The 20,423-nt window shown below is 46.9% G+C and overlaps 1 protein-coding gene across 1 annotated transcript in view; it reads right to left on the bottom strand.

Moving 5' to 3' along the window:
• The window catches only part of PHF1 (PHD finger protein 1), a 1,060,025-nt gene that overhangs the window by 372,433 nt on the left and 667,169 nt on the right, over window positions 1-20,423 (bottom strand). The window contains exon 10 of the mRNA XM_086920608.1: window positions 1,402-1,469. Coding sequence (XP_086776734.1) covers window positions 1,402-1,469 — 68 coding nt within the window. The remainder of the gene's footprint in view (window positions 1-1,401; window positions 1,470-20,423) is intronic.

Below are 20,423 nucleotides of genomic sequence, written 5' to 3' on the forward strand. Positions count from 1 at the left end.
GTGTCAGTTTTAGATGGCCAGACAGGGGTGGCATAATACATGCTGCAGCCCCTGGTAGGCCTTGGGTGCACTTATGCCCTGGGTACCTATGGTACACTTTACAAGGACTCACAAGAGTGGCCCAATACCAATTGGATATGTACCTAAGGTACATGGAGTCCATTTTAACAGAATGAGCAGGAAGCCTGGGGTCCTGAATAGCAGGATCCCAGGCCAACTAAGTCGAAAACCAGCTAAACACTAGGCAAAAAGTTGGGGGTAACCTTAGTCAGATATCCACCTTCCTACAACTATCACGAAAGGAGGAGTCACCTTACCTCGTGACTGGAAAGACTTCTTCGAAGAAAAACAACTCACAAGCATCCGGACCCAAAACTAGATGGTAGGAGTATGCAAAGTATGTGATCTACAGCTCACATGCCTCTAACAATTGTTTTCAGTGTTAGAAGACTTAATAAACTGTGCAGTGGCTAAAAAAAGGAGTGCACCAAAACAAAAACAGAACTAAATTCAAGTACTACTTTGGCATAAAAACAGCTTTTTTTGGGACACCTGGGAGGACTTGAGGCACTGAACCTCAAAGAGCGTGGGAGTAGCATCCCCGGAAGCAGCTGGCATTCACAGACCTGAGGGTTAAGCTAGCAGAAGAAAATACCCTCTTTACAAAAATCTCTTAAACTTTTAGAGTTCATCCGACTTGTAAACACCTGCACCACCAAGCTTTCAGGGGAGGGGTGCAGTGAGAAGAATGCAGGGTCACCCCGGGCAGGGCAGTAGCATCTTGCGATCTGGCAGCTGACTGAGGGCCTATGCAAGGTTTGGCCCAAGCACTCAAAAGGGTATCTATGAGTACCTCAAGGAAGGTCAGGAGGGGCTCAGAGCATGTTTGCCCCGGCTGGAGCACTTTCATCAAAGCATCTGTCTTGACCTCCAAGGTGGAGAGCTGGAAGTTAAGAACTTTGGCTACCCCATGCATGACCATAACATAAGTAATGCTCTCATTAGTAGCAGGACCAGGAGTTAAGAGGAGGACCGTCTCATGGGACATATCAAGACCACTGGCCCCTTGAAGAACATCATAATTCTCTTTGGGGTACGGTTGCCCAATTTCGTCCCCTGCTTCATTATTATTATTGTCTGAATCCTTACCAAATAAGGAATATAACATATGTGTCCTTCCTTGTGTGGCTGTCAAGTCCAGAGTAAGAGGTGGCACTCTAGAGGAAGCTAAGCACAGCTTCAGTTATGGTGGCAGCGGCGCCAACTCAGAGTCAGAAAGCAACATGAGTACCTCTTCCTCTGGCTTCAGCAACCTATGCTTTCCCCCAAAAGGAGCAGTTTGTTTCTACTGACTAGAGCAGCTGTGAGGTGAAGATTATTGGTACGGGTAATGATCTTTACCTGTCTTTGCGGCTGTTGAGAACATTCAGGAGCTGACTATAACGTTCCACTCGAGGAGTGTCTGAGAGCTGCAAGAAAGCACAGAGAAGCACAGTGTGAAAACAGGAAGGAACTACTGAACATGCCCATGTGAATAACCAGACTAGAACTCCTCTCGTGGCACAACAAAGCAATAAAATGAACAATTTTAGCTATTTTTTAATGTTGAAATAAATTCTCTTGGTTAAATCATCTCTTGGTAGCACAGGTTGAGCCTATCCATTTGGAGGAGCATTTGTCTTCAAATTGTTTTTAAGAAAAGAGTTCTATAAAAATAACCTGTGAAAGTTATTATGCTTCGAATACCAATGAAGTTCCCCTTGGTGGCGGAATGAAGTTTACTTGTTGTTCACTAGATCAAACCTGTTGACTTGATCTAGCTCCAACTGAATCTTCCTTCTACATAGGTCATAGAGGGTTACTATTTTCACATTTTAATTAGCCGACCACAAACCTTTCAAAATGCATGTTAGTTGGAGGGGCCCACTTTAGAAAGCAAGATTAATTTATATACTCCGGTACAGATAACTGACTGACAAAGGTAGGTACAATCAAGAGACACCATTTCACTTCTCAGTGTGTTACGTTTCTTAAACATCTGGGAAAACCTTGTCCTAGCAAGACAGTTCATTATCACAGAGCAGAGCTGGTCACAGAGTAAGTAAAATATGTATTGAAGACATTCTCCTACATTCCCAATGCATATCCATTTATTCCATAGGGAAAATGCTATTTACCAGTATGCATCTGTTTTTGGCATGTAGAGCTGCAGAGTTACACACTATGCATAGATGGCCAACTAGTGTTGGGCCGGATGTTTGCCGTTTGTTTTGTTGTAAAAAAGTCTTTCGGAGTCACAGGATAGGTGACTCCTCCTTTGGACGATACTGCGCATGGGCATCGGCTCCATCCCCAGATTGTTTTTGCCATTAGGGAAGTGATGGAGCTGTACAAGAAGTAGTGATGTCCATGTGATTTGTATCTAATTAAGATAATACTGGAACAGATAAAGGTAGCCGGGGAGGCGGGTGGGCGTGTGTAACTCTGCAGCTCTACAAGCCAAGAACAGATGCATACTGGTAAGTAGCATTTTCCGTTCTAGGCATATGAGCTGCAGATTACACACTATGCATAGATTATATAGCAATACCCACACCTAGCGGCGACCACCCGTGTCTGTTGCAGTTGTTTGAAACAGTGTTTTTAATACAGCCTGGCCCACAGTGGCTTGTTGTTTAGTTTGCACATCTACACAATAATGTTTTGTGAATGTGTGCGGTGTAAGCCATGTAGCTGCTCTGCATATGTCATCTAAGGGGATGTTCCCTAAGAATGTCATTGAAGCCCCTATCTTTCTTGTTGAGTGGGCTTTTGGAGGAATTGTTAACGTGCGTTTTGCTTTTTGGTAACAAATTTGTATGCATTTAACTATCCATCTGGTGATCCCTGATTTTGATATAGGGTTGCCTTTATTTGGCGGCGAAAAAGACAACGGTTTTTTGTTTTACGAAACGATTGTGTTCTTTCGCTATAGTACAGCAGAGCTCTTTTAACGCCTAAAGTGTGTAGAGCTCTTTCTGCGACTGTTTGAGGCTGCGAGAAGAATACGGGCAGCTCAACGGATTGATTTAGATAGAATGGTGAAATGACTTTAGGCAGCAATTTTGGATTAGTACGAAGAACCACTTAGTTATGATACATTTGCAAAAAGGGTTCTTGAATGGTAAATGCTTGTAGTTCACTAACCCTACTAAGAGAAGTAATTGCTACCAGGAAAGCTACTTTTCAAGTTAGGAATTGCAATTCGCATTTATGTAATGGTTCAAAGGGAGGACCTATTAACCTTGTAAGAACAATGTTCAGGTTTCACACTGGTGCTGGTGGCGTCCTGGGAGGAATTATTCTCTTGAGTCCTTCCTTGAAAGCTTTAATAGCTGGTACTCTAAAAAGAGACAGATGTTGTCTGTTTTGCAAGTATGCTGCAATGGCATCAAGGTGCAGTCTGATAGACGTATAGGCTAAGTTACACTTTTGAAGGTGTAATAGATATCCTATGATGTGTTGGATAGACAAGTCTAAGGGATCTATTTGGTTGTTTTGGCAGTATATGACAAAGCGTTTCCACTTAGCAGCATAACCTGCTCTGGTAGTGGGACGTCTAGCTTCTTTAATGATGTTCATGCATTCTGGAGGAAGGTTGAGGTAACCAAACTCTATGACCTCAGGAGCCAGATCGCTAGGTTGAGCTGAGCTGGGTCCGGGAGTCTGATCTCTCCATGGTTCTACATTAGTAGGCGTGGAGATAGATTTAGTTTTTAATGTGGCACCACAGATATTTGCAGCAGCGTGGTGTACCACAGTTGTCTGGCCCAAGTTGGAGCGACTAGAATGAGTGTCAGGGAATGTTGTTGTAGTTTCCGCACCACTAATGGAAGTAGTGGGAGAGGAAGAAAAGCGTACGCAAATAGTCTTGACCAGTTCATCCATATCGCATTGCCCTTGGACAATGGGTGTGGGTATATGTGGCAAAGTTTGGGCATTTCGTGTTTTCGTGGGTGGCAAAGAGGTCTATCTGAGGTTGTCCCCACATTTGGAAGAACGGCTGAAGAACTTGTGGATGAAGTTCCCAGTCGTGGATCTGCTGTGTTTGTCGACTTATCAGATCTGCGATAGTGTTTTGTACTCCTGGGACGTGTTGGGCTAAGAGGAAGATTTTTAGCGGTATAGCCCATCTCCATATCTGCTGTGCTAACTGAGAGAGCTGCAGAGAGTGTGTGCCCCCTTGTTTGTTTATGTTATACATAGCTGTCATATTGTCTGTGCCGACTAAGACAGCTTTGCCTGACACTTGAGTTTGAAATGCTTTCAGAGCTAGAAACACGGCTAGAAACTCCAAATGATTGATATGGATTAACTTTTGTTGGGGTGTCTACCTGCCCTGCATGGTGTGATGCATTAGATGAGCTCCCCAGCCGGAGATCGATACGTCCGCTGTCATGACTACTTGGGGAACTGGCTCTAGAAACGGTCGTCCCTTGGAAAGGTTTTTGGTGTTCCACCATTGCAGAGAACGAGGAGTCCGACCGTCTACCAACACTAGGTCTTTTAAGTGGCCTTGAGCCTGGTTCCATTGGCGTGCTAGGCAATCTTGAAGTGGACGCATTTGCAATCTTGCGTGAGGTACAACAGATATGTAAGATGCCATCATTCCTAGGAGTTGCATGAACACTCGAGCTGGTAGCGAGTGTTGTGGTTTGAATTTTGTTAGGAGATTTTGTACACTTGTTATCCTGGCTGGAGAGGGATAAGCTAGTGTTAATTGGGTGTTTATTGTAGCGCCGAGATATTGTTGTATGTGCGAGGGGTGCAGGTGAGATTTGACGTGATTTACAGTGAATCTCAAGTTGTGAAGCAGTTGAATAGTAAGAACAATAGTTACTTACATGTAATCTGTGGTTCTCCAGTATTGGTGTCTTTCATAGATTCACATGCCTGAATCATTCTCCGTTGTCGGAGTGGGAGTCCCGCGGTATATAAAAAGCAGTAATATACAACAATATCCTTAGAAAAAATTGGTAATAACCAACCAGGAAGTAAAGTAGCCCAAGCTACAAGAGTATAAACTTCCACACTCATGACTATCCTAGTCATTATGTATAGACCAAACTGCAGCCAATCAGGCGACAGCACCCACCAGAATGTTCTCCCCTGAGGCTCAGGTTCGCAGATTTTATCGCACAGGAGTGAAGCTAAAAACATCCTAGCCTAAAGAGCCTCAGAGGGGAGGTGGGCGGGTTGCATGTGAATCTATGAAAGACACCAATACTGGAGAACCACAGATTATAGGTAAGTAACTATTGTTCTTCTCCAGTATTAGGGTGTCTTTCATAGATTCACATGCCTGAATCAGAGTAGATAGCAGTACCAAAGTAGTGCTTGGAAGACGCTATTTGTAACATAAGTTTGTACATAGCAAGTATATACATTCACATAATAAAATGCCAACATTCATATTTGCATGAAAAAACTTGCAATCACATGAGAATGCACCCAAATTAGGCATAGAATAAGCGTCTGGAAAGCAGTACAGAGGAGGGGGGAAAACAGAGGCTCATCTTATCTCAAAAGATTGCGTAGAACCGCTTGATCCACAGACGTATCAGCCTCGCTGGCAGCATCCAAACAATAATGCCTGGTGAAAGTATGTCTGCTGGACCAAGTCGCTGCTCTGAAGATTTGCGGACGAGGAACTCCAGCGAAAAGAGCAGTCGAGGAAGAAACAGCTCTTGCAGAGTGAGCTCTTGGAATTTTCGGTAAAGGTCTTCCAGCTTGAAGATGGCAAAAGTCAATACCTGCAGAAATCCATCTAGCTATGGTTTGTTTAGACACTGCTTGTCCTTGCCGTATCTTTCCATAGGCAATAAACAGTTGATCGGATTTGCGAATGGCAGAGGTCCTTTGCAAATAGAATTTTCAACTTCTTCTGATGTCAAGGGTTTGTAATGCCCTCTCCGCAGGGGATTGCGGAGTAGGAAAATACGTCTTTAAGATGATTGGTTCGTTCAGGTGAAAATCCGAAGGCACCTTGGGTTTGTACGTAGCACCACAGAATTGGACGTGAATTGTAAGAAAGGTGAATTGACGGTGAAAGTTTGAACATCACTGACTCTTCTAGATGAAGTTAATGCTAGCAAAAGAGAAACGTTCCATGCTAGGAATTTGAAATACACCCTGTGAATTGGCTCAAATGGGTGGGGTATGAGCTGCGCTAATACTACATTAAAATGCCATGATGGAGGCGGACGACGTACAGGAGGAAACATTCTGAATAGTCCCTTAAAGAATAAAGAGAGGTGGACCCATCCTGACGTTACCTTGAAATGGCTGCCAAAAAGACCTTCAACGTCGCATGAGATAAGCCTGATCTTGCCAAGTGCAAGAAAAAAGGTAATATCTGGTCCGGCATTGCATGAAATGGGTGAACCCCAGCAGATTAATGCCAAATGCAGATTCTTTTCCATTAAAGTCTGTATGTTTTTATTTTAATAGGTGCTCTCGCGTAAGCCAGTACCTCCTTACAATCCGCCGAGATATTCAGATGAGCTAATTTAAGGTGCTCAGACGCCAAGCTGCTAATTTTAGAGAAGCCGGATCCGGATGGCCAATTTGACCATTCTGAATGGAGAGGAGATTCGGTATTGGTCGAAACTGTATTGGATCGCACTCTGAGAGGAGAAGAAGTTTGGTAAACCAGTATAGGCGAGGCCACCTGGGGGCGAGGAGAATCATGCGACACTGCTCTTTTTTAATCTTCAGGAGAACTCTCGGAACCAACGGTATCAGAGGAAAGGCGTAAGCATATATTTGAGGCCAGTTTATCGAAAAAACCCATCCCCTGCGAGTCCCTGTGGGGATTCCAGCTTGCAAAAAAACAGGCATTTGCTGTTTTTTTGTCGCAAAGAGGTCCTGATCGGGATGACCCCACTGCTGGAAGATTCGATCCGTCGTTGGCTGATGCAGTTCCTATTCGTGGTTGGACACCGATGACCTGCTGAGGGTGTCCGCCAGCACATTTGCAACTCACGGCACATGAACAGCCAAGAGATTGATCCTGTGCCGTATCACCCAAGCCCATATCTCATGGGCTTCCTGAGATAGAAGAACCAACCTCGTTCTTCCCTGTTTAAGTAATGCATACTTGAAGTATTGTCTGTGCGAACCAATACTGTGGCCCCTTGAATGATTGCACAAAAGGATTTGAGGGCTAAGAAGATGGCACTTAGCTCTAGCAGATTGATGTGCCAAGCCTTTTGTTGAGGGTTCCATTTCCCGCTGACTTTCAGCCCTTGACGATATGCTCCCTTGTGTAATTTGGCGCTTCTTGAAGGAAACGCACACACCTTCTACAAATTTCTTTCTTGGACCCATCAAACAAAAAGGCCTCTTGCATCAGAGGAGTGATTTGAATGAGATCTTCGATTGAACTGGAGACCTGCAACCACTGCTTGTCTAGCTCCTCTAGCAATTTTCTCATGTGTAATCTGTAGTTGGGAACCAACGGGATGAAGGTGGAGGCCGTGGCCAGGAATGTCTTTGAGGATCTACTGAAACAGACTTTTTTGTACGTAGAAGAACCACCAAGTGGGAGCTGCAGGCCCGTCGTTCGTGTGAGACAAACACCCTTGCTAGGTTTGTATTGATTTATGCTCCGAGAAACGTTCATATCGGAGCTAGTACTAGTTGGGGCTTGCCATGATTTATTGAAAACCAGGTTTTGAAACAGTGACTGACAAGTCTGGGTGTGCTGGACTGCTTGTAAATAAGAGCGAGCCCTTATTATAGAGTTGTCTCAGTAATGATAAATTTGTATGCCTTGCAGACGTAGATAGGCTGCCACTGGTGCCAGGATCTACGTAAAGACACGTGAAGCGGACCTAAGTCCAAAAGGTAGGACTTTAATTGAAAATGTTTTGTACCTATTGTAAAGCGTAGCCACTTCCTGTGCTTAGGAAGGATTGGCACATGAAAATAGACATCCTGGAGGTTGAGAGTAGTATAAAAACGTTCTGGCAGAGGAACTTTAGGACTTTCTTGAGGTACAACATTTGTAAAGTTTGCGCAGAGATCTAAAATCATGCACTACTTTCCTGATTTGCTTGTTGATGAGGAACTGAGAGTAAACCCTAACGCTGTTGGAGATTCGGAACCACTCCGACGGTCCCGGTTTGTATCCATATAGACACTTGTGCAAACGACTCCCGTAGATGAGAAGGTGGAGGTCCCTTTGGAGGTGTAGAAAGAGGGAATTTGACAAATTCTAGAGTGTGCCCTTGGGCATGACGCTTAAAAACCCAACGATCCTCTGTCACCTTTGACCAATTTGAATAAAAGTGAGATATTAAACCTCCGACGTCTTTGGAAGGAATAAAGGTGGGTTCAAGGTAATCCATTGTTTCTTAGAAGAGTTGCCTCGGCTGTACGATGATTTTCTATGTAGGACCTGTTGGTACTTTGCCCATGTGACTGCGTTTCATTTGAGTAACGCAGTTGGTTCTGATTGTAGGTGCCAATACTGTATGAAACTCCTGTGAAAAAAGGACGTGGATCTACGCCCTCGGCACCACGAAAAGGCTGCGATTCTATATCCAGAGGGTGCGGGCAGTATCTGTGTCCTTTAAGTTGGTCTGCAGTGCCTCATCAACATGCTGGCCAGAAGGGATCCTCAATCAAAAGGCAAGTGAAGTATTGAAGTCTGAACCTCCTTGCGAAAGACGTAGCATTGAAGCAAAAAATGTCTTTGCCAGACTGCCCCTATTGGGAGCTGTCGAAAACCTGTACACGCAATGTCCGCTGCACAGTGTATTATTTCTGATGCACTTCTCTCTCTCTCTCTCCCTCCTGCAGGATCTTCAAGGCGTGAGGCTTGGAGGGCTCTGGAATAAATTCTACTAGCGCCAACATGTCAGAGCACATCTGGCGGCATACCTGCCCAACTGGCTTGCAAGATAATCGCTGTGCCGCCTGAGTAATGACTGAGTCAGGGTAGGCTGAGAGACTAGAAAAGCAGGTGAATAGTGGGGAGCTTCACATTTCTTGTCAAGGCGTGGAAAAACGCCGGCACAGAGTTTGGCCCTGCATGAGTTTAACCACTTCTTTCTAAATAAAGTCTATGATAGGAACTGAACGAACTTGTTTCTGTGGTTTCCCCAGGACGAGGGGAAAGGGGAAAACGATTCGCCACTCTCTTCATAAGGAGGGGAAAACTCCAATATTCACCGAAGGTGAATGCAATAGAACTCCAGTTGTAAGAGAAAACGTAATCCCGCCATGGTACAGGCCGTGGCAGCCTTGCTGTAAGAAATACATAAATCTGATCTGAAGAAAAAACATGCTCATATGGCTATGTGCTGTCCATGAAGAATAATGGAGGAAGTAAAAAGCCATCACGCCATCACGTGGATGTAGAGAAAAGCTGCCGTTGACTAAATAAATCGTCTACAAAAGCACTGTGCATAAAAGTCAACAGTGTGTGAAACCAACTATCAACGGGCTCAACCGTCGACGAATCCAACAGTTGACAGGGTCATCCGTCAACGAAGTCAACTGGCGTCGAAGCTGAATGTTGACGGAGCTCTCTGTCTACGGAGCTCACCGTTTACAGAGCTCACCGTTTACAGAGCTCACCGTTTACAGAGCTCACCGTTTACAGAGCTCACCGTTTACAGAGCTCACCGTTTACAGAGCTCACCGTTTACAGAGCTCACCGTTTACAGAGCTCACCGTTTACGGAGCTCACCGTTTACGGAGCTCACCGTTTACAGAGCTCACCGTTTACAGAGCTCACCGTTTACAGAGCTCACCGTTTACAGAGCTCACCGTTTACAGAGCTCACCGTTTACAGAGCTCACCGTTTACAGAGCTCACCGTTTACGGAGCTCACCGTTTACGGAGCTCACCGTTTACGGAGCTCACCGTTTACGGAGCTCACCGTTTACGGAGCTCACCGTTTACGGAGCTCACCGTTTACGGAGCTCACTGTTTACGGAGCTCACCGTTCACGGAGCTCACCGTCTACGGAGCTCACCGTCTACGGAGCTCACAGTCTACGGAGCTCACAGTCTACGGAGCTCACAGTCTACGGAGCTCACAGTCTACGGAGCTCACAGTCTACGGAGCTCACCATCTACGGAGTCCACCGTCTACAGTGCCCATCGTCTACGGAGCTCACCGTCTACAGAGCTCACCGTCTACAGAGCTCACCGTCTACAGAGCTCACCGTCTACAGAGCTCACCGTCTACGGAGCTCACCGTCTACGGAGCTCAGTCGGCGAGCCTACCGTCGACGAGCCTACCGTCGACGAGCCTACCGTCAACGAGGCCACCGTCAACGAGCCTACCGTCAACGAGTCTACCGTCGATGAGCCTACCGTCGACGAGGCCACCGTCGACGAGGCCACCGTCGACGAGCCTACCGTCGACGAGCCTACCGTCGACGAGCCTACCGTCGACGAGCCTACCGCCGACGAGCCTACCGCCGACGAGCCTACCGTCGACGAGCCTACCGTCGACAAACCTACCGTCGACGAGCCTACCGTCGACGAGGCCAACTGTCAAAGAAATTTACCATCGAAGAAACTCCCAGTGGTCGACGAGCCTGCAGTCGACAAGAGGACACTGTCCTCACTGTCGTCGACGAATGCCAGGAGGCGTTGTCGTTGCAGAGCACTAGTGACGGCAGAGATTGTCATCAGAGAGTACATCGACCGTATCGTCGACAAGCTGGCACATTTTTACGTAGAAAAGTGCGCAGAGTGAGTCTAGACGCCTGAGAGTAAACCTTGTGGGCGTGGATGTGGGAGGCACAGACTCAAAGAAGGCCAGAGACCCCTTAATTGTGATGTTACTTCAGCTGGTGAAGTAGAGGAGAAGCATCACTTAAAAACCTTAATGTGCAGGTCAAACGAAAAAATCCTCCCACATCAGAAGGGGGGTATAGTCTAAGCACAAGAAGAAAACAAGTTACTTACCTGTAACTTTGGTTCCCCAGTATTGGTAACATAGATTCCCATGCTTTGTATCATTCCCCATCGTCGGAATGGGAGCCTCGGTAAATAAAAAATACCTTAGTAGTAAGCACAAAGTGAAAAAATAGGCTTAGGCCTCATCTCATTTTGTAGCGTATCCACCTCTTTTTGTAAAAGAGACCAAATTCTTGCAGTAGCCAATCAGAGCAGCCTCACCCCATAGAACCTTCCTGAAAGAGCCTCAGAGCCTCAGATTTCCGTAGCCGTTGTGAACAGCAACATCATTGGATAATAAGGCTGAGCTTTCCCAGGGGAGGAGGGTGGGCGCATGGGAATCTATGAAAGTTACCAATACTGGGGAACCAAAGTTACAGGTAAGTAACTTGTTTTCTTGCCCCAGTATTGGAACTTTCATAGATTCCCATGCTTTGTATCAGAATAGCTAGCAGTAAAAAGAAAAGCATATTTTGTAATATGTGTACCTGTAAATGTCATAAGTAATCCTGATAAGAAAACAGATACACATTTGCATCACAAAGCACAACAATCACAAGTAATACAAAATATGCAAAACAGGAAGGCGGGATAGAAAGGAAGGCTCACCGACTTATTGGAAAAGGTTCCTCAAAACCGCCTGGCCCACTGCCGCATCCTCTTTCACAGAAGAATCCAAGCAGTAGTGGCGAGTGAAGGTGTGAACACTGCTCCATGTCGCCGCTCTACATATGTCCTTGATCGGGACACTTGAGAATAGAGCCACTGATGAAGCCATTGATCTCGTAGAATGAGCATGAACTGCTCGCTGAAGTGGTTTCCCTGCTTCTTGATGGCAAATGTGTATTACACTGGATATCCAGCGGGAAATGCAGGGTTTAGAAATTGGACAACCCTTTTGTGGAGCACTGAATGAAACAACAAGCATTTGCAATGCAATAGGTCTCGCATTAGGAAAGTTTGAGCTATTGGTATTGTATATGACACATTTTTTATTTATGTTTTGAATTTTAAAAATAGCGAAATTAATAGCTTTGTCATTTACAATGCCAATAGTTATAACTTTCGCAAATGTGACACCTATAGCATTTGTAATGCAATAGGTGTTGTATTTACGTGACTTACATGTATTGATATTACAAATGACAATGGTTTAATTGTTTTTAATAATTAATACTTAAATAAAAGTTATTGTAATTTATAATGGCAATAGCTTAAAGTTTTGTAAATAACTTATGTGAAGATTATGTTCAGTGTATTTTATTGTGACGAAAATCCAAGAACAGAGGTGAAATATTAACATATTTTTGTTACATTTGTAATAAAGATTGAAACAATGAGAAAACATATTTGAACCAGGTGTTGTTGATTGGTTGCATAGATTCATGCTGTGGTGGTGCTGAGTGATGTGATGGCGAACGAGTGATGCTGTGGCATTCAGTGATGCTGTGGTAGCGCATAGTAATGTTGTGGTGCCCCTGAGTGATGCTGTGGTGGTGCGGAGTGATGCTGTATGCTATGTTTTGTTTTGCTATCCTATGCTATGTTTTGCTATCCCATGCTTTGAATTGTTATGCTAGGAGGGTGAGGGGGTGTGAGGGGGTGTGAGGGTGAGGGGTGTGAGGGTGAGGAGGTGTGAGGGGGTGTGAGGAGGTGAGGGTGACGGGGGTGAGGGTGATGGGGTGAGGGTGACGGGGTGAGGGTGACAGGGGTGAGGGTGACGGGAGTGAGGGTGAGGGTGACTGGGTGAGGGTGACGAGGGTGAGGGTGACGAGGGTGACGGGGGTGACGTTGACGGGGGTGAGGGTGACGGGGTGAGGGTGACGGGGGTGAGGGTGACGGGGTGAGGGTGACGGGGTGAGGGTGAAGGGGAGTGAGGGTGAAGGGGAGTGAGGGTGGGAGTGAGGGTGATGGGGTGTGAAGGTGAGGGGGGTGAGGGTGATGGGTGTGAGGGTGACTGGGTGAGGGGTTGAGCGTGACAGGTGTGAGGGTGACAGGTGTGAGGGTGACAGGTGTGAGGGTGAGGGTGTGTGAGGGGGCGTGAGGGGGTGTGAGGGTGAGGGGGGAGAGGGTGAGGGGGGAGAGGGTGAGGGGGGAGAGGGTGTGTGGGGGTGTGAGGGGGGTGTGGGGGTGTGAGGGGGGTGTGGGGGTGTGAGGGGGTGTGGGTATGCGAGGGTGAGGGTGGTGAGGGTGAAAGGGGTTGGTGAGGGTGAGAGGGGGTGAGAGGGTGAGAGGGGGTGAGAGGGGGTGTGAGGGTGTGAGAGGGTGTGAGGGGGTGTGAGGGTGTGAGGGGGTGTGAGGGTGTGAGGATGTGAGGGGGTGAGAGGGTGAGAGGGGGTGTGAGGGTGAGAGGGGGTGTGAGGGTGAGAGGGTGTCGGGGTGTGTGGTGGTGAGAGGGTGTGCGGGGTGAGAGGGTGTGTGGGGGTGAGAGGGTGTGTGGGGGTGAGAGGGTGTGTGGGGGTGTGAGGGTGAGAGGGTGAGAGGGTGCTTTGTTTAGTTTTAACTAATCAGTCACGGATCATTTAGACCACATTTTATACTGCTTTCACCTTACTTTTACAGTTTTAAGTATTTATGAATCTGAGGCGAAAATACCAGCTTTGTGTGATTTTCTTCATTTTCGTACCAGACAGCATATTAAAAAACCGGCAATGTTAATTAAAAAAAGGCCAGGTGGCAAACATAGCCAGATCGAGAGTTGTGACCTCTGGGACCCTTTATTTCAACTAGCTCGCCTAGCGAAAATGTAGTGATTCTAGTTTTCAGCTGTTTGTTATGATATGAGCATTAAAAAACAATTTATCAAAAAAGTATCTACAAATGAGCCCAATTATGTACTGTAAATATTTGCCTGTATTTCTCGTCAGTCACTGTCATTTCCCTGCGTCAGTACGTCACTGGCGCTTTGAATGAGAACAACAACTTGGAGAAACTGTAACCCAAAAAAGAGGAGACAAGGCGCTTTGCAATGCTGTGAACTAATCAAAGTACGTTCTAATTCACCACACACAACATATACACTAGGCATCATTAAACTGAAATAAACCTAGAGGGTGTTCGTGCTATGCTGTTTTAACTTAACTACTTTTCCCGCTAAACTTCCGAGCTAATTCTTCACAAACAGCATAAGTCTAAAATATACTGGCGTTTAACACTTTAAATCGCTGACACGGCACAGCGCCTGAATAAGAACGCGTTCGTAACCACGAGGAGCCCGCACTGAAAAGCCCAGTGAAACACTGCAGCACTAAACTCGTGAAGCGCAGTTAGTGTGTTACGAGAAGAAACAATGCGGCCAGATCACTCCCACTGAAGCAACCCTGGACCTCACAGAAATGCCAAATACGCGCCCAGAGCCCCGGACGGATATCCAATCTGACAAAAGCCTGCTTCTTTATTTACTCTGGGTTTCCTCAATGGACAGTAGCAGCTGTAATTAGCCTGCTGAAAGGGCCCGCGTGCGCTCCAGGAGCTGCAGGGTATTAGCAATGACTAATTGGAGTAATTGAGTAGGTGAAATCCTTGCTTCCCCCTCCACCCCCCAGCTCCTCCAGAATGCTCTGTGTTAGAATGCAGTTGACCTCGTTCACAAGTCTACAAGTTCCCAATAGATTGCTGGGGTCCGGGGCGGGGGTGGTACTGGGAGAGACGTGTGTCATTGGCAAGCAGCTTGGGGCTAATTTGACCAATTAGAGAGACAATTTGATCCCACCGACACCTTTCTCGCATCAAGTGGTATCACAGCGTTATTTTGTTTAAAAAGGGCGGGGGAGATGGGGGGCATTTGAACAACCTCCTTCCTAGTCCACTTCATTAAACCACAGCAGACAGTAGGCCCACACTGGTGCGGCTGTCACAGCTGTGAACGGGGCAGAGATTAATACCGAGCAAAGTTCACAACTGCCATTTTCCAACGTAGTATTGTGAGTAAGCATGGGCGAATTTTGCGAATCTCGCGTTCGCGAATTTTGCGGATTTGCGAACTCGCAATCCGCAAAATCCGCGAATTCTCGCAAATTTGCGTATTTTTTTTGTGTGTTTGCGCGGGTTTCTGCCAGTTCGCGAGGGTTTTGTACAATTTCGCAAATTGCGAACTTACCTGTCGGGTCGCAAGTTTCGCGAACTTGTTGTTTCTACGTGTCCAGCCTGTTTGGGACACTCTTCTTCATCACTGCCACTCTCTGTCACCACTGCCACTCTCTGACTACTCATGCCACCCTCTGGCCCACCCATGCCACCCTCTGGCCCACCCATGCCACCCTCTGTTTCATCACAGCACCCTCTGGTTGTCCAGTCAGTGTACATTATTGTGGCAACGCAAGCACACCTTCCCTGCCTCAAGTGACCTGAATTAATTTGGGGCTGATTAATGTGTCACAGAATATTTTTTTAGCTGGCACCTGCTTCCTTAGTGCTTCCTGATTAGTGATCTTTTGCACTTGCTAAGTGCTTTCATTGTTGCAAAATTAGTTACAACACCTGCCCTGCCCCAACTGACAATAATGAATTAGGGGCTGATTAATGGATTTGAACTTCCAGCCTGGCTCCTGCTTGTCTCCCTTAGCTGTAATTCAGGACCTTTGTGGCATATGTGTAACTATTCTGAGGTTCAGAGCAGGGTCACATAATAGTTGCAACTGGCAACTGAACTCTGGAGGGGCCCCTCAGGAAGCACTACAGGAAATGGCTACTAATGATGAGCCTGAACTTTTGAACCTGGTAAGTAGTTTCAGTTTTGCTAAGATCGTACTTCTGCAATTTTGCACTTATTCGCGGGGCGCGAAGTTGTACTGGGAAGCCGCGAACTCACGCGAACAGTGCGAGCAAAATCCGGTGCTCGCGGATTTGCGGATTTTGCGGGAGATTCGCGAATCTCGCGGATTGCGAATTTACCGAAAATCCGCAAAATCCGCGAGCGAAACGGATTTTCCGCCCATGCTTAATTGTGAGCGAGTATTCTGGTCAGTGCTAGCAGTATGTTTTCAAAGAACAGACACTGGGGTCTTTGGAGGTGTTGGTGCACATGGTGATGCGCAAAGATATTGAAAACAAGTTTACGGTTGTACCAACAACCGTCAAATTCTCCTATGGAGATAATTAGAAGTTACGGTAGTACTTGCTTTTCTTTTAAACTTTATTTCTGTGTTCCAATCCGCTGCCTGTAAGGAACAAGAGAGGCGGGCTCTACTTCGATAGGCAGGAGCCTGCGAAGTTCCGGCAGACTTTTGTGTTCTCTCCTTTGGAAAGATCTACCTTTGAAAAACAAGCATATGGTGATGGGGTGTGAGGCCGGCCGAGCGCACGCTGGGGGAGCCTTTGAAGTCATGGGGAGGGAAGCCTGTGGGAGGCTGATGCAGGGGGGATTAGAAATGCGAGTCACAGCCTGTTAGAAACCTGTTTCTGAGTCACAAAGGGGACTCAGAAAGCAAGTGAGTCTTCGGTGCACATAAAAATAAGTAAATAAATAGGCGCTGTGTCTGTTTGCGTGCTCTGCTATGAATTAAGGGCTTGTGGGCGGGCGTGATGCATTTTCCACAAACGTACATGCACAAGTCAGGCTAGTGGTGGCATATGCTTGCATGAGTGGCCATATGTCAACAAGACTGCTGGCAGGGGGAGGAAGGGTGACGAGACTGAATAGTTATGGGAGGAGAGATGCTGGCCTGAGGCAGAGCGCACCATATGGAGAGGGAGGGGGGTGGGCCGAGTGCAGGAGAAATGCTGCTGGTAGGGGGAAGGCTCGGGCAAGCTCGTGCTGCCTCGGGGTTTTCCTGTTGTATGCTGCTCACCCTTATCTTTGTCATTATTTGGGGAAGGCTTTTGTCAGCATGCTCTGTCTTTTCAGCAAATAGAGAACTTTATCTTATATTTGTTACTTAATTTTTCAGACGTGTCCATGCCTAGTGTATCAGCTTCGGCTGCTTGTCCCTAACTCACGTGAACCTTACTGTAGTATCTATCGTGGGTTTGACATTGGGAAGACTTTATTGTTCCTTGGGCTGGAGCAGTTCCCTTTATATCGCATTTCATGTTTTTAACTGAGCCGAGACTTGACCGCACGTTTGTCTCCTACAAGACAGAATAGAATTATTAGTTAGCATACTAATATCATTAACAGAAATTACATTGTGTGACCTTTCGTTGATCTTGGTTTTACAATAAATCTCACGACAGAATTAGATCATAGGATGTATTACCCCTGTGAAGTCACGGTTAATATTATTCGCCAAAAAAGAGTGTTTAGCAAGAAAGAAAAATGTCAAAGATTTTTTTTTTAAGTTTACAAATTGTGCTAAATTGTATATTTTGGATCACTAATTTCATGTAAAGTTGCTGAAAACTCGAAGGTCTAAGTCTGCTGGCGGTGGAGGAAGGGTGACGAGACTGAATAATTATGGGAGGAGAGATGCTATACTAAAAAAAGCAGGGGATGGGGGAGCGGATCCTTTGAAGCATGACCTCGTGGCCGTCAAAGAAGTAAACAGCAGGGATGTAATTAGGGGGGAGGAGAAGTCACGCTTGGGTGAATGCCTGAGGCCAAGCTGCCCGTGGGAGGGAGGCTGATGGCTGTGATAGAAGCGCGGTCACGAGCATGTGCACTTCTACAAATCCCGCTCGTAAAAAGTCAGCTTTGTGGATGGGCGGCATTAGGTCTCTCTGCGAGACCTAAAAAACTGGGAAGATTTTCTGAACAGTCTTGTGCGCTCCAAGTAGAACTTGAGACATCTGTGAATGTCCAAAGAGAGCAAAGCCCTCTCTGCTGGCGTGGAGGGCCGCGGAAAGAAGGATTTTAAGATCCCCGGCTCATTCAGATAAAATTCTGAGGGTACCTTCGGAATAAATTTAGGATTTGTTCGTAGGATGAGAACATCATTCTTGAATTGTAAAAAAGGTTCCTCAATTGTGAAAACCTGGAGCTCACTAACTGTTCTAGCCGATGTCAGGGCCAAGAGAAGAGACAGTTTCCATGAGACAAACTTCATGTCAGCTCTATGAATAGGCTCAAATGGGCCTTCATTAGATGTGACAGAACCAAATTAAGATGCCAGGCTGGTGGTGGAGGCCAGACTGGTGGAAAAACCCTGAACAAACCCTTCAGGAATTGTTTAATGATCCTTACAGACCAAAGGGAAGGACCTGATGATGATCGTCTAAATCTAGAAATGGCCGCTAGATGTACCTTTACAGAAGAAGGAGCCAATCCAGATTTCGCAAGAGTAAGGATGTAAGGCAAGAGTTGGTGCGGTGCAGAAGTATATGGATGTAGACCTTCTCTCTGACACCAAAGGCAGAATCTCTTCCACTTTGCCCGATAGGTTTTATTCGTACTAGGCGCTCGGGCCTGGGCCAAAATATCTTTACATTCTCCTGAAAGATTTAAACCCCCTGAACTCTCTGAACTCAGGAGCCACGCTGTCAATTGTAGTGACTTCAGGTCTGGATGCAGAACCTGCCCGTGAGCCATTGTTAACAGTGATGGAACAGGACGCAGGAGAATCGGTTGATCTTGGGAGAGAAGAAGAAGCTCTGTGTACCAAAACTGCCTGGGCCATGCTGGTGCAATCAGAATCATTCTGCACGGTTCCGCCTTGAGCTTGCGGATCAGTCTCGGGATCAGCGGAATAGGAGGAAAGGCGTAAACAAATGTGCCGTACCAGGCAATCAAAAGCGCATTCCCCAAGGATCCTCGATGGTGAACCCTGCTTGCGTAGGACTGGCATTTGGCGTTCTGGGGAGTCGCAAACAGATCGATGGTTGGGGTCCCCCAACGTGAAAACAGTTCGTTCAGAATGCTCTAATCCAGTTCCAATTCGTGGCTGATAGTCTTTTGGCGACTCAAAGCGTCCGCTGTGGCATTGAGTGTGCCCGCCAGATGTTCTGCTGAAAGGGTGATATTGTGTTGGATCACCCAATTCCAAAGCCTTTGTGGTGCCGCTCGCAGCCGTGATCTGTGGACTCTAACGCTGCTGATCTTATTGCCGTATCTGGAGACTTGCTGCTTGCCTGCCCATCACGGACCCTGATTTGAGAGGACCCTGAGGAAATTGTTGTAACTCCCGGGGCAGGGACTGCGAGACCCAGGTGTAGGAAGGTGGATATCTGACTATGGTTACCCCCAACTTTTTGCCTGGTGTTTTGCTGGTTTTTCGACTTAGTTGACCAGGGACCCTGCTATTCAGGGCCCCAGGCCCACTGCTCTCTCTGTAAAATGGATTCCATGTACCTTAGGTACATATCTAATTGGATACTGAGTCACCTTATCAGTCCCTGTACAGTGTACCTTAGGTACCCAGGGCATAGGTGTACCCAGGGCCTACCAGGGGCTGCAGCATGCATTATGCCACCCCTGGCTGGCCATCCAAATCTGACACAACTGGCTGCACGACAGCTGGGGCAAGGTGGTGTAATCACCCTTTGCTTTAGATATAGTATTCCTATATCTAACCCTAAAATGGACACATGTATTCTTTTCAGTCACTCCTATGGCAGGCCTTATCAATCCTGAAGGCAGAGTGCTTGGAATTATATGAGATGGTGCTCTGGCATGAGCTGAGCCCGTTTGCAGCTTGCGGAACCAAGTCCTAATAGCTGTTCCATGATAACACGGACCATATACTCTTAAGTGCATTATAATCCTTGCGGTTATTTGCCAACTTTGGTATCGCTTTATCAAAACATGTCGAGTAAGGTGTCATACGAATTGGAATACTAACCCCTCGCCAATTCTGGCGACGGGGTTAGCATTCCACCCTTCTAGAGGGACACGACATGTATGTAACCGTGAACGCCGGGTAAAGCTAACTCGAGCCTCAGCATCACTAAATAGATGCTGCCACCACAGACACAAGTCTGACCTCCTGCTGCTGGGAGTCCTTCCAGCGAGGAGAGCTTGGACAAAGGGTTTCCTGGCAGGGGCGGTGCTAGCACCATCCCAGACAGGGTTTTGTGTATCCCAGGTAGGCAGGGCTGAGAGGAAGGTGACTGCAATTGGCACCCCGGTGCTCACTGAGCATATGCCGGCTTGAACCAGTTCCAGGGGCACACCAGCCCCTGAGCTGGGGAAAGTCCGGACAAGGGAGAGGGATGTAACCACCCCCCTCCTGGTCCCACCCATGGGCAGGACCTAGTCGCGTGCCAGCCCCTTTTCTTAGAATAAAGGTAGGAGCGGGCCCCCTTCCCAAATTAGATAATTCTGAATCTTGACTACTTTCCACGAAAGGACTCTTGACTACTTCTGAAGACTCTCCCTTGTGGCTAAGGAGTAGCCACCCTGCACCAGCGGGCACCATCTAAGCGCTTGCGGTTTGCTGCACGTCCATCCTCCGGATCAAGACTGCCCAGCTCGACGAGACCCGGATTCCCTGGCATCTCTGACCTCTACCTACATCATCAGCCCAGCTGAGATTCGTGGGTGTGACGAGACCTGAAGGGACCGGCCATCTTCAAAACTGCACGACGCTTATC

This window comes from Lissotriton vulgaris, chromosome 5 (genome assembly GCF_964263255.1).
Source record: "Lissotriton vulgaris chromosome 5, aLisVul1.2, whole genome shotgun sequence".
Taxonomy (NCBI): domain Eukaryota; kingdom Metazoa; phylum Chordata; class Amphibia; order Caudata; family Salamandridae; genus Lissotriton; species Lissotriton vulgaris.